Source organism: Diabrotica virgifera, chromosome 6, assembly GCF_917563875.1.
Source record: "Diabrotica virgifera virgifera chromosome 6, PGI_DIABVI_V3a".
Taxonomy (NCBI): domain Eukaryota; kingdom Metazoa; phylum Arthropoda; class Insecta; order Coleoptera; family Chrysomelidae; genus Diabrotica; species Diabrotica virgifera.
The window spans coordinates 199,000,872-199,016,465 of NC_065448.1; the positions used below are offsets into that span (position 1 = coordinate 199,000,872).

At 33.5% G+C, this 15,594-nt stretch overlaps 1 protein-coding gene across 2 annotated transcripts in view; it reads right to left on the reverse strand.

Moving 5' to 3' along the window:
• Nucleotides 1–15,594, reverse strand: part of LOC126887120 (neuronal acetylcholine receptor subunit alpha-5-like) — a 79,675-nt gene that overhangs the window by 37,782 nt on the left and 26,299 nt on the right. For both annotated transcript variants that reach the window (XM_050654477.1, XM_050654478.1), the window contains exons 5-6: nt 8,893–9,067; nt 3,828–3,980 (exon numbers count right to left, since the gene is read on the reverse strand). In XM_050654477.1, the coding sequence (XP_050510434.1) occupies nt 3,828–3,980; nt 8,893–9,067 (328 nt within the window). The remainder of the gene's footprint in view (nt 1–3,827; nt 3,981–8,892; nt 9,068–15,594) is intronic.

A 15,594-nucleotide genomic window follows, 5' to 3' on the forward strand; every position in this document is an offset into this window, starting at 1 on the left:
GAAATTTACATTTTCACGTCCGCTACGGAAAAGATTTCTTCTGTATACCAGAGAAATCTTTTCGTTTAATTAATATAGATGTCGTACCAAGTGTACTGAAGTCTGGTTATTTTATTATTACCAGAAAGGCCAAAAGCATTTTCTTACACCTCGACCATCCACCTAGATGTTCCTGACGAGAGCTTGACATGAGCTCGAAACACGTCGTGTAGAATATCGGTGGTGGTCGAAGTGAAATAAAATGCAATTGCCGTTTCCTTTCATATCACGGTTCTTCTCCGTTATTGACGAATGTGTAGCGAATAACGTGGCTTTGTAGACAAATCTGTGACACAAAGAGGTGTCTTTTGTCGTTCATCGTCTTTTATGAAGACTTTGAAATTTACATTTTCACGTCCGCTACGGAAAAGATTTCTTCTGTATACCAGAGAAATCTTTTCGTTTAATTAATATAGATGTCGTACCAAGTGTACTGAAGTCTGGTTATTTTATTATTACCAGAAAGGCCAAAAGCATTTTCTTACACCTCGACCATCCACCTAGATGTTCCTGACGAGAGCTTGACATGAGCTCGAAACACGTCGTGTAGAATATCGGTGGTGGTCGAAGTGAAATAAAATGCAATTGCCGTTTCCTTTCATATCACGGTTCTTCTCCGTTATTGACGAATGTGTAGCGAATAACGTGGCTTTGTAGACAAATCTGTGACACAAAGAGGTGTCTTTTGTCGTTCATCGTCTTTTATGAAGACTTTGAAATTTACATTTTCACGTCCGCTACGGAAAAGATTTCTTCTGTATACCAGAGAAATCTTTTCGTTTAATTAATATAGATGTCGTACCAAGTGTACTGAAGTCTGGTTATTTTATTATTACCAGAAAGGCCAAAAGCATTTTCTTACACCTCGACCATCCACCTAGATGTTCCTGACGAGAGCTTGACATGAGCTCGAAACACGTCGTGTAGAATATCGGTGGTGGTCGAAGTGAAATAAAATGCAATTGCCGTTTCCTTTCATATCACGGTTCTTCTCCGTTATTGACGAATGTGTAGCGAATAACGTGGCTTTGTAGACAAATCTGTGACACAAAGAGGTGTCTTTTGTCGTTAATCGTCTTTTATGAAGACTTTGAAATTTACATTTTCACGTCCGCTACGGAAAAGATTTCTTCTGTATACCAGAGAAATCTTTTCGTTTAATTAATATATATATATATATATATATATATATATATATATATATATATATATATATATATATATATATATATACTGAACAGATATCGATACAGATAACAGAACAGATAAGGGAATAGTCTTTTGAGTCCCTTTTACTTTTCAGCTTCGGGACTGGCACTTCTTTTCACGTGTGTACAAATGTTGACCATTGTTTCTTGTTGTATGCTAATCTGCTTGCTTCTGCTATTGTTCTTCCCTTGCTTTGAATGACTTTTGCGACTGCTGTATCGCAATCTTCTCTAGATCTTCCTCTATTTTTTTTCTTTTGTATCCTAGCTTCCCATATTTTCTTCACCGGTATGTTGTCTTTCATTCTTTTCATGTGTCCCTACCAGCTTAGTTGTTTTTCTTCAATATACTTAAGTACCTACTGACTTCGTCTTAAGGTCTGTCCGTATATCTGTGTTTCTCATTCTGTCTCTCATTGTCACTCCTCTAACTCTTCGTAAATACTTCACCTCTAGGGCTTGTATCTTACTCTTTAGTCTTCTCGCTAATATCCATGATTCGCATCCGTATGTAACATGTTAGTGTTTATTTATAATTAATTTATTATATTTTTCTGTAATAGAACTAAGTTGTTGGACTATTTGAAAAAATAGATTATTGTTAATTGTGAATTTTACTTATAAGTAAGTAGGTATATTTTACGTAAAAATATTTCGAATTCTAAATTCAAATAAAAAAAATCAAAATACACGCTTTTAATAAATTTTTCACCTATTTTGCTTTATTTTTATAAATATTTATTTACTAATAATAAAATTGTTTTCTATTACAGTGGAACCTCGATTATCCGTCAGGGCACCGGACCAAGGGTATGACGGATAATCGAAAAGACGGTTAACAGAACATTAACAAAACTTAATTGATCAAACGACTAAGTGACACAATCAATGTTCGAATTTGAATCAAATTTAATTATTGTGACACACAGATATTGACTGTAATAATATTATTGTGTTGTGCATTTTTATTTTCGGCATGCGATTCTAAAAGTAGAACTCTAAAAGCACGGTATCATTTATCACCTATTTAAATTGAAATTTAATCCAGAGCCCTGAATAAGAACAAAAATTATTTACATAAAAAATGCGGTGGTGGCATAACTGCACGTCTACATTTCAACGAATTTCGTTTGGCTATTTGGCTTATCGCAATGCTCAAACAAAATGAATTGATGACTAAATTTTTATTACTTATGTAGTCAATATAACTTACCTATGTAGTTATATGGACCCTGACGGTTAATAGAGAGACGGATAATCGAGGTTCCACTGTACTTCCATTTAGCGCGCCTATGAGTTATGGGTGCGTTCGGACGACCACAGCGGCTGGATAGCTGAGCCAGCAGTAGCTGTCAGACGTCACCGCTGGAAGCCAGCCGCTGAGAGATTTACTAAGCTTTCCCTATCACGGCTGGATGCAACCACTCAGCCGATTTCTGCTGCCAGCCAGCCGCTATGGTCGTCCGAACGCACCCAATGTCACAATATTCAAGTTATGTCAAATAATCCCGACGCACTGTTGCCAAACTTTTGCAGAACTTTCGAAAGAAGGTGTGCTACTATCTCCCAAAGTTATATTGATGACGCGCTACTGTTGGCTCTTTATTTTAAAGGGCGCTTTACAGCTTGCAATTCTACCTGCAAGACGCAAGAAAGTTGCCTAAAGGCATGCGCAGTATGTCGTCAGTTGATTATTGCATGCCACTTCTTGCAATTGCGCGATAATCGGTTTGGTGCCATTTTTTCTGCAAGTTTTCATGCAAGTCTAGGGGAATTTGATTTTTCCACAATATCAAATGTCATTGACGACACGGATTCACGAATACCTGCCGATCAGCTGTTTTCGGCTTGTGAAATATAATATTTATATCAACGATGGAAATGAATGAATAATGAAATGGCACTTTCTGAGATTCCATAATTATTGTAAATTGTATATTAAGTTACGGAAGCCCTCTCTCCTCTAGCTAAGTACCTTAGGATAATAATTAATTTGTGTTTCGCAGAAATAGTATTTCGAAATATAGATTTCTTTGTAATTGTTCAATTTTTCCCAAGAGTTTATTAAAATGTACATTCATTCCTAGAAAATTAGAGTCATTTTCATCATCTACTTGGATAAATTCTTCTGTTGGAGATACATTATTACCCCTCTTCTTGTTCAACTAAGATCTTACTCACCATCTCCGATCTCGGCGTTCTAAATTAGTGACTAAAAGGCTGGCTGCAGCAATAATAATACTTAAAGTTGCTGCTACCGCCTTTTTCCTTTTATATTTGGTTATTTCTGATAGTCTTGGCATTTCGAAATTTACCAAGTTAAATAAACAGCAATAAAGTAAAAAAGTAAAGTAAAAAGTAAAGTAAAAAAACAAAAGTTTATAAGTTAGGTCAAGTTAGGTTAAGGGTAAAACTTTCAAATTGCATGCAAGCCGGGTTGCAAGCTGTAAAAGACCATGCAATAGACTTGCATGAAAGTCTTGCATGCAAGAAATTGCAGCAAGTTTTCTTGCAAGCTGTAAAGCGGTAAAGAAAATATTTTGAAAAATTTATTTATAACTTATAGTTACATTTATTTACCTATTTGTGGTAATTCATCTCCCATAATTGGAATCTTTTGTGTAAAATATAGTAGAAACAGGGATACTATCACCGCTGTACAGCCATTTAAGATTACTTTTTCACTAGCCTGAGGTGGTAACCAGAAGCTCCATAAAGTTAAAAGGATTACCACTGAAAATTAAAAATATATTTAAAACACATATTACAAAACACATACAGGGTGATTCATTAAGAATGTCCAATCTCTGAGTTGTAGATTCTAGACCTCAAAATATTAAGAGGCTACAGTAGCGAGCAACAGGTAGCAGCAAACGCGTTCCAATATTGCGGCTCTAATTTTGAATATTTTGTCGAGATATTTGGCACACATATTCGTAATATAATAAAGAATGGCGGTACAGAGCCCAATTTTAGAAATATGTTAGTATGTGGAAATTACTCTATAACTAAATAAAATATTGAAAAAAGGAGCCTGTACCGCCATTAAGAAGAAAAAAATAATAAACTTTCTTCAAATAAACTTTTTTATCGCATGCCTAGATTTTGTGTAATCTTGGAACTACTAAAATTTTTTATTTCTAACAAGAAATCGAACATATTATAACTAAATAACTAATTAGGCAACATAGAGAAATTATCAGTGTCATTTTGACAAACCTGCGTCAGATTTTCTCTAATTTGTTCTGTCATCTTTATTGATATCAGTCCAGTGCAGTAGTGTGTTAATTTAAGAATTCGTTATAGTTGTTTCATAGGAAAATAGTGTTTATTGATAGTTATTTATTATATTTTTGTTGTTGTTGTATAAGTTGTTGGCCTGTTTGAAATAATAGATTGTTGTTAATTGTGTTTTAGTTCAGTTCTATGTAGGTAGGTAAGTATATTTTACGTAAAAACATTTCGAATTCTAATGCGAGTATAAAGATTTAGGAGGATATTTTATTTTTAACATATTATCAATAGTTTAACGAAATGGGAAAAGTTAATCAAACGACAAATAAAGCGAATAATTCCAAGAAAAAGTCCATTAAAAGCCGTGCCAAAATTATGAGAACATCGAAATTGGAGCCACCACAAATTTTAACAATGTAAGTACCTATGAGAAGTAATCTACTGTTGTCATACATAAAAAAAGTGTGAAAAGTTGTTTCCCATGAAAATGAAAGTAGATATTCATAGTCCTGTCGCCAAGGGGGTACAACGGCCTCCTTTATTCAGATGGTCTTACCCAAGATTTTTTTATGTATCTTGACCCGTAGAACACGAATTTGTTGGGTAACAGTTGATCCGGATGTCGATAAGATTGTTATAAACAAAGAACTTGAGGAATTACATAACAGCGATTTCTCGCAAAACAAAACATTTTTTTTGTATTTTTTGGGTCATTCTAAGCAAAAACTGTTCTGACAAGTTTTTTCGTAGGATGCATAGTTTTCGAGATAAACGCGGTTGAACCTAAAATCGAAAAATTGCAATTTTTGAACCCGAAAAAATTTATTTTTGCTAAAGGTGAGACAGTAGCGATCAACAGGTAGCAAAAACGCGTTCCAAGATTGCGGCTGTAATTTTGAATATTTTTTCGAGATATTTGGCACACGTATTCGTAATAAAATAAAGAATGGCGGTACAGGGCCCAATTTGAAAAATATATTAATATGTGGAAATTACTCTGTAATTAAATACAATATTAAAAAAACGAGCCTGTACCGCCATTAAGAAGAACAAAAAAATACAATTTCTTCAAATAAACTTTTTTATCCGATGCCTAGATTTTGTGTAATTTTGGAACTACTAAAATTTTTTATTTCATTAGTAGTTCCAAAATGACACAAAATCTAGGCATCGGATAAAAAAATTGAAGAAAGTGTATTTTTATAAAAGTGCAGGAGCTAACAATGCCGAGGAAGATCTATCAGGCTGCATCTCACTTCCCGCCTGTCCAGCACGTAAAATTCCAACAAAGCTTAGTTCCGAATACTCAGATTACGAGTAGAACTAATTAAAATAATAAATAATCATTCCATGAAGTACGACTTAACCTGGTAGATTTCCCTCGGCCTTCTTAGCTCCGGCAATTCGTTGGCTTGCAAATTTTAGAAGCCACAAGCCACGATTGGTTTAACCAGAAGACTAGTTCTAAGTTTTATTTTATTTTTGATATTGTTAATATTAGAAGTAAAACTTTCGTTCGTCTTTAGCAGATACCGCCACGGCATTCATGCCACGGCATTCATGCCATCATTGTGAACCGATAACGGTAGCCCGAATTTTAGTAGTTCAAAGAGAATGAAATATGTACCTCTGATGGGACCCTAAGAAGGGTTAAAGGGTGTTCTAGAGTGCCTTTGGCGCTCTATGAACTAAATAAAATAAGACTGCTCTCGTTTCGCTTCACAATGAAATTATTATTTATTATTATTTTTTCGTACAAATACCTATGTTAACATAAAATTTTCACCCATTTGGGTTTATTTTTATAAATATTTATTTACTAATAACAAAATTGTTTTCGGTAACTTCCATTTAGCGCGCCTATGAGTTAAATTGTCAATAATATTAATCTTACATAATGTCAAAGATTACCAATGTTGCCAAAGTTTATGATACTATCTCCCGAAGTTATATTTTATTGCTACCTGTTGATCGCTACTGTTTACTCTTAAGATTTAACCCAAATCACTTATATAAAATATGCCTCCTTACAGAGTTACAGAGTGTTCTATTTAAAAATTTAATAACAATTTTTACCCAGTACTTTAAAAGTATTTGACATATCCTTGTCATACTTTGCAGAAAGTGTAGATGCCATACACCCTACTAAATTATGATAAACAAACGTTTCTGGCTACTACCAGAGGCGTACGACAGGGGACAGTGCATGGTTTACCCTTCCCAAATTCTACGCCACTGGCGAAATTGCTATTTTAGCACAATATTTCGATTTTCCAATACTTTCTATGTAAATAATATACTCTTCATTCGTAACGTTGAAGTCATTAGTTTTCGAGATATTTGAAGTTGAAAATGAAACTTTACAGTTATTTTGATTAATGTATTGTGCCCCTTCATTTTTAACTGCAAATATCTCGAAAACTAATTATTTTATCGATACGAATGAAGAGTATATTATTTGCATAGAAAGTATTGGAGAATCTAAAAATTATTCTGAAATGGCAATTCCATCAGTGGCGTAGAGTTTGGGAAGGTTCAACCATTCATTTTCCCCTGTACGCATCTGGTAATAGCCAGAAACGTTTATTTAACATAAATTAGTAAGGTGTGCAGTACCTACACTTTTTGAAAAGTGTGATACGGCAATTTCAAATACTTTTAAAGTACTGGGTACAAATAATTTTTAAATTTTCAAATCAAACATCCCTATTACATAAATATTAACTATTTGTATCCAGTATTTTAAAAGTATTTGACATATCCTTATCATACTTAGCAGATAGTGTAGATACTGTACAACCTACTAAAATATGTTAAATAAAACTTTCTGGCTAGTACCAGAGGCGTACGACAGGGGAAAGTGAATGGTTGACCCTTCCCACATTTACGTCACTGGCGGAATTACTATTTTATTGCAATTTTTCGATTCTCCAATACTTTCTATGCAAATAATATACTCTTCATCCGTACCGATATAATCATTAGTCTTCGAGATATTTAAAGTTAAAAATGAAGGAGCACAATACATTAATAAAAATAGTTATGCCGTTTCATTTTCAACTTCAAATATCTCGAAAACTAATGACTTTAACGTTACGAATGAAGAGTATATTACTTACATAGAAAGTATTGGAAAATCGAAATATTGTACTAAAATAGCAATTTCGCCAGTGGCGTAGAATTTGGGAAGGGTCAACCATTCACTTTCCCCTGTCGTACGCCTCTGGTAGTAGCCAGAAAAGTTTATTTATCATAATTTAGTAGGATGTACAGTATCTATATTTTCTGCCAAGTATGACAAGGATATGTCAAATAGGTTTAAAGCCCTGGGTAAAAATAGTTATTAAATTTTTAAATAAAACACCCTGTAACTCAGTAACGAGGTTACTGAAAGATTGGACATTCTTAATGAATCACCCTGTATATATGCAGGTTTATTAAATTCTATGGATTTTTCCGCTATCTGTCTGATAACAAATATTGCATCAATGGTACATCTATTTTTCCGGAAACCTTGTTGTTCTTCCCGTATGGTTATAGTTTTGTCGATTTCTTCCAGTAGGTATAGTTTTTGCGAATGCTTTGAGAGTGCTGTTATAAGCAGTGTTATTCCCCTATAGTTTTCTGGATGTATTTTCTCTTCCTTTTTTAAAATGGGTATTGTTATGCTGTTTTTACATTCGCTCGGTATTCCCTGTTCTTCTATAATATTCTTAAATAATAATAGTAATTCGTTCTGCAATGTTTTCCCTTCGTTTTTAAGCATCTCATTAGTGATATCGTCTGGTCCAGGGCTTTTTCTGTTCTTAAGGGACTTTATCATGTTTCCTATCTTCTTGTTTGTTATCTCAATGTCATTGTCCTCCTCATATCCATTTTGCATCTGTTCTAGGTCTTCACTTTTCTTATATAGATTTTTAAAATATGTTTCTCATAGCTGTTTTGTAATTTTATTAGTTTGTACTGTATCCTTGACTTCAAGCTTATTTCTTCTTAACATTTCCCATACTTTCCTCTGACTCCCATACATGTCTCTTTCCATTTCTTTTGTAAATTTCTCCCAATTGTTTTCTTTTATTTCTTTTCTCCTTGCGTTTACCTCGTTTCGTTCTGTTCTGTAGTTGTTCCAATTTTTCTACTCCAATCTTTCCACTCGACGGGGTTTATCCAATGACGTTGTGTTTATCGACCACGTGACTTTTCCACTGCTGCCGATTGGATAAACTCCGCCGATTAGAGAGAGATGCCTATCCTAAATACAAACACTTTTCTCTGTTGCTCTGGGGGAACCATTTTAGATTGCAGCGCGTAGTCTAGGTATGTCTAGGTATATATCTATGCAGAAAAAGAAGTGGTTACATAAGCTTAAAATCGTGTTTTATAAATTTCGATGAAGATATAGTAAACTTACATAATATAGGCGCTACTAAAATAATTTTATAGGCATCTGAAACTCTTGATATAGTTAATTTAACGCTTACATAAGGATATACTTCGTCAGGGCAACACTCATATTCTTTTTTATCCACATACTGTATAGCTTCTACAATTTTCCATTCTATGTCTGTGTCAAGAATCCTCATCAGCTAAAACAAGTAAATGACTAATTGTTATTACATTTTATATTTTAATTCCATTTAAAAATAGAACAAAAGGATATAGAGAACAACAGGGAACTTGCACATAAAAATATTTTTGCATAAAATTGTTAGTTTATGTTTAAAAATGTTATATTCAAAATATTACGTCTAGGTCTAGACAATGAATAGTGTACGTACAACAACTGATCAAAGTTCCGCGTCCAAAATTTCCGTTTCAAACAACTTCAAAAGCGCGAGCTGGGGTCTGACGTCACCAACCATTGCTCTCGTTCGCCCGTTCGGTGAGTTATTACATTGAATGTATTTTGCCATTGCTATGTAGTTGTGGGTGTCGAATAACTGTGTTGTTTTTTTTTTGAGTGAATTTGATGGCCTTGGCCGAGCCAATTAGCCAGACATTTTGTTATTTTAAAAACAAACAAATTTGATTTTTCAATCAGAGGAATTTTTTCTGTATTTCTAACTCTAAATACATAACAAACTAACATTATTATCTACAATTATTATCTATATAATACTCTGTTTTGGTTGTTCATTTTTTTTTGTAAATTTTTATTTTTTTTTTTGTATTTTTTTTTTTGTATTTTTTTTGTATTTTTTTTGCATTTTTTTTATATTGTTAATTTGTTTTTTTTTATTAATTTTTTTATTGTTATTTTTTATAAATTGTTTTTTTTTACTACGCTAAGACGTAAACCCGATTCATCCTGTGTTGTTAAACTGTGTTGATAAACTGTGTTGTTTGCTCGGTGTTTACATTATTGTATTTATTATAGTACCTTTTTAGCGTATAATATACTTTATCAAAATTGAAAACAAATATGCGCAACATAAGTACTATATAGTGCCGGAATGCCAAGGAACAACTGTCAGAACATCCAAAAAACATTTTTTTACTCTACCAGTAGAGCCAAAACGTCGATTAAAATGGCTAAAGGCATGCTGGCGAGATAAAAAGGATATTTCACGAAGTAGCAAATGTCTTTATGTCTGTGAGGATCATTTCGATGTGAGTATTTATCTAATTAGGTACCTAATAAGACATTTTCTATTTCAAGAAGAAATATTAGTTGTGGTTTCCTGAAATGTGCCTACTTAAACTTGATTATTGGTTGAAGTTAGAACAAGAACAAGACATGGATAAATTTATATAATTCAAGATTATGGGTGGTCCCAAAATTATTAAGTCAGGGGTTGTCCCGCACATATTTGATTATCAACCAGACAGAAAACGAACTTTTTCTCCGCCTGTGACGAAAGCAGCCCTTAAAAGGGTTAAACAACAGCTTCTTGAAGATCCCGCTTCTACATCTAAGTCTGTTCTAGAGGACAATGATGATAAGAGACAGTGTGATCCTAATTTCACCTAAACCAACCAGCTTTACCTCAAAAACGGTATCTCAATAAAGGTATTCGTGTAAATGTCAAAGGAGTGTTACAGTCGGGTTGTCGTCATTGAAAATACATAATAAGCGGAATGGGACGTTTCATAGCCGCCGTTTCGATGCCGCCGGTTCATCGCCAGTCCATTTCATCGCCGTCATATCTCGCATTTCCTAGAATTCCTAATTAATACTAAAAATAAATAATAATTGTAACTGTCGAAAATTCGGAAATATATCAGATAGCGATTAATTGACTGGCGATGAATCGGCCGGCATCGGCATCGAACTGGCGGCATCGAAACGGCGGCGATGAAACGTCCTAGACCCCATAATAAGGATGCAGGAACTTCACCTATGAAAGACTTGAAACATTATTTGAAGATACAAAAAGTGAATCAGGAAGTTCTGTATTTGAAGATAATAGTAAATATAGTGGTAGTGATGACTACTGGTACAATGAAAGTGATTATGTATCTTGTGATGAAGATGCGAAAGAAGAGGATGCAAAACAATTTAAAAGTTTGTCTCTGAATTTTACAGTGATGAAGTTTCAATACAGACCTAGATTGTATACGTTTTATTTTATACGTTTTAGTTAATGGAAAATATTGTAAAACACAAACAATGCATCTATTTTTAACTCTAAAAAAGATAAGAACAGGACACACATTTATATGTCTCTTGGAGATCATTTCGCCATATTATAGCCATAAGCGAAAGAAATGCTTCGAGAATATTTGCAAAATCTGTTCCATTAATAAGTAAATATACTTATTTAAGATCTTGTATTTTTAATCCCCAAGTTAGTTCAATTAAATTAAACTTACCCTTAGCATTTCAATTAAAGACGATTAAAATGTACTATACAATCCCCAGAAAAACCTCTCAGAAAATAATATTCATCTACACCGCCACGTGTTTTTCGTATATCTTTCTAAAATAGTATACTATTGTCGCCCGTATTACTCCTTTCCAGTCAGATATGATCACATTTTGATGATCTCTAGTTTCTGATGTCGGACATCAGAAACTCATAGAACTCTTAAAAGAAAATAATGTGGACAGTCGAGATATACGGGTTATTGTCATATCAATCTGTACTGGAATCAAAAAGCGAAGGTAGAATCAAAAATGTCGAAACATAAACTATATAAATCAAAAAAGGTGTTAGACAGGGTTGCCTGTTGTCTCCATTGTTATTCAATCTGTACAGCGAAGCTATTTTTAAGGAAGAAATATCAGAGGAAGAACAGGATATATCAATAAACTGAAAAATCTTGAACAACATCAGATTCGCAGACGACACCGCTATTTTTGCAGACAGTTTAGAAGAATTGCAACGATTAATAAATAATAGATTACATCAAGTCAGTATAAAATATCACATCAAATCATGAACTTGTCATGATTATTTCTAAGCAACATACAGTGGGAAGGCTAGATATCAAGTGAAAATAAGTAGAAAGAGTGAAGAACTACAAATATCTGGGAACCTGGGTAAATTAAAATAATGACCAAGGTAGAGATATCAGAATACGCATTGAAATTGCAAGACAAGTATTTATAAAAATGTTTGTTAATCGAAACCTTCCTCTGGAGCTGAGGATAAGAGCAAGACCTTGTAATTTTAATGTATGTCCTGATTTCTCTACCTTGAACATTGTTTTCATTTACCCAGGTTCCCAGATATTTGTAGTTATTCACTTTTTCTACTTGTTTTCCTCGATATCTAGCCTTCCTACTGTATGTTGCTTAGAAATAATCATGAACTTGGTTTTCTTAACGTTCATTTTTTGTAGTCAATATTTTATACTGGCTTGTTGTAATCTATTTACTAATCGTTGCAGTATTTCTAGACTGTCTGCAAAAATAGCGTTGTCGTCTGCGAATCTTATGTTTTAAAAAAATTTTCTGTTTATCCATATACCTATGTTCTTCCTCTGATATTGTTTAATTAAAAATAGCTTTGCTGTACAGATTGAATAACAGTGGAGACAACATGCAACCCTGTCTAAGTCTAACACCTCTTTTGATTTCTATAGTTTTTGACATTTTCGATTCTAACCTTTGCTTTTGGATTCCAGTACAGATTGACAATAACCCGTATATCTCGACGTACAATACTCGATTTCACACGATTGCCTATTCGCGGTGTGCAAGTACTTGGAAAGGGAAACGAGAAACGACCGTGCGCGAGTCGCGGAGAAATATTGCAACTATCTTAAATAATTCATATTGTCAATTGAAATTGTCAAATTGACGTATATTTCATACCTTCTGTCATTGACGCAGAAAAATTATATATTGCTCCACAATATCGATATGATATGCAATTATTATATAAAGGTAAATTTAATTAATTGTATTTTGCTTGCAGTACTGCATTTTAATAACTGATTTTATTTACTACATACAATTGTTTACGTTTGCTAAACATAACCTGCATCTTATTTTTTCTTCTTATTATTTTTTTGGACTATGGTCTTGACAATTATCCAGCAACCAGGACTAATATAATTGGCCAATATAATTAAAAGTGCGAATTAAAGTACAGAGCGTAGAAATGGAGGTCGCTTTGCCGAACTTGCACGGTCCCAATAGTCAGAAGCAGAGAGACTTGCACTTTTACGTGACATCTATTAATATGTGTACCAATGGCAACAGTATTGTATAATTAGTATACCTAATCGATAATTTTTTTAGGATTACTTTAATTCATAGACCAAGTAATGGCCTATAAACAGAGATGGTCACGAGATTCTTAAAAAAATATAACCAAACCGTTAATCTTCTCCGTCGTATAAGACTGATTTTGGCAGCCTTCGGCATGTTTAACCACATTTTCAAATCGTCCGACACACCAACATGTCTTAAACGAAAAACTTTTAATTAGTGTTTTGCCAGTGTTGATTTACGGAGCGGAAACGTTAACCATGGCAGGAAGAACAGTGCAAAAGATCCGTGTGGCTCAAAGCGTGATGGAGCGTGCTATGTTGGGCGTTTCACTGCGAGGTGCGAGACAAGATCCCAAAACTCCAGCTACGACGAAGATCAGGGGCCGGATTACGAACACTCGATACGAATCGTATCCGCCATGTTTTTCCATAAGGCGCTACGGTAAAACATGGCGGATACGATGCGTATCGAGTGTACGTAATCCGGGCCCAGGAGTGGCAGCTCATGTGACTCGAATGACAGATAACAGGTGGACAAAGCGGGTACTGGAATGGAGATCAGGGCCCTGATTCTAATTCAAATTTCGACTCAAAACAAGTCGCAATCAATATGGCGACGTTGAAATGCGATTGTGCGAGCCTTGTGGATTTTAATTGAACTAACGAAATGATGTCACAAAATAGCGACTTATCGAAATTAATTGCGACTCCAAAAAAGTGGTTGATAATATAATTTCGAGTCGAAATTATTGTGACACGGGCATGAATGAATGGCCGAAAGCGAGGTTAGGTTTAGTTTAGGAGATGTGTTTTGTTTGTTTCTTGCAAGGAAAACTAAACCAAAAGGTATTAATATGGCTGGGTTTTATGGAAATTGGCTGGTTTTGGAGGAATCAGATAGAATAGTATTAAATTAGAATTTAATTCATAATAATTGAGAATGTTCACAACGTGAATTATCAACTCAATGAAAGATGTAAGGTAATAATCTGGGAAAATTAGTATAAAACAAGGAAAATTATGTACCAGCTATTTTATTGCTGGACATGCTGGAATCAAATATTAAGATTTCATATATTAGTAATATAGCTATGCAAAGTCTGCAGAAAGTGTGCTGTTTGATTTATAAACAAATTACCGATCCGAAATTTTTTTTCAATTATTGCTCTGTAACTCAGAAGATTTTAACGTTAAACCAAAAACACTCACATAAAAATTCACTGTAATAATTTAATTCTGGTTTTCCAAACAAAATCTTTAATTTTCAAATAAAATTTTAGGGAAGTAATTATTTATCAATAATTAATTAACTTGGTGACATAAATCTTTTTTGTTATGAGTGTCTTGAAGATATGAAAATTTGTATGTACAAAGAGGACCGGAATAAAAAGGTAATGGTTCAAAGATTGAAATCCTGTTGTTTATAACTCTGTCGCAAATGCCGGTCAAATTTGACCGGTTATACCTGGAATCACTCAATTCTATTTTTTTTTCTTCGAAGAAGAAGCCGTGCCCTTTTCAACAGCGTTAACTTAATTTAATTTAATCTGATATTTTCTGAGGGATTCCATTTGTTTATAAGCCAAAAAATTGTTTCTTTATAACATTCCTGAGACCGCTCAAGTAGTCCAATTTCAATTCTGTAAAGTAGGTTGAAAAGGTATAGAGCTTTTTTATACGAAAATCAAAATTATTCTGATGTAGATATCATAATCTTTCTGGTTATTATTTCGACCGAAATTTTTTAATTAACATTTTATTTATTGCTAAACTATTGGGCGCTAATAACCGGCAAAATAGCGCAAAAGATGGAAAACATACTACATTGCGAAAAAAAAAAACAGATGAAACTAGTGGAGGTGGACATTATCGTTATAAATGTATAAATTAACATTACATTACGTACCTAGTTTCCCACCTTTAGACGTATCAGAAAAGTATGACAACTGTCACCGTGACAGTAGAATTTTATAAAAAATACTCCTGTCAGAGACGTCTAAAGGTGGTAAACTAACTATGTAATGTAATGTAATGTTAACGTTTATAACGATAATTTCCACCTCCACTAGTTTTATCTCTTTTTGTTTCGCAATGTATTAGTATTATGTTTTCCATCTTTTGCGTTATTTTGCCGGTTATTAGCGTGCTCATCACTGTATAATCTACTATAAAAAATGTTTCACATCACCAATTTATTTAATTATTGGTAAATAATTACTTTCCTAAAATCTTAATTGAAAATTGCAGATTTTTTTGGGAAAACTCGGATTTTCCGAATAAAAATTTTGTTGAAAGAAATCGAAAAAAAAAATAACTTTGTGCAGAACTAAATTGCGGTGAATTTTTATTTGAGTGTTTTTGGTTTAAAGTAAAAATCTTAGGAGTTACAGAGCACTAATTGAAAAAAAAGAAGATTTAGGAGTGCTAATTTGTTTATAAATAAAATAACACA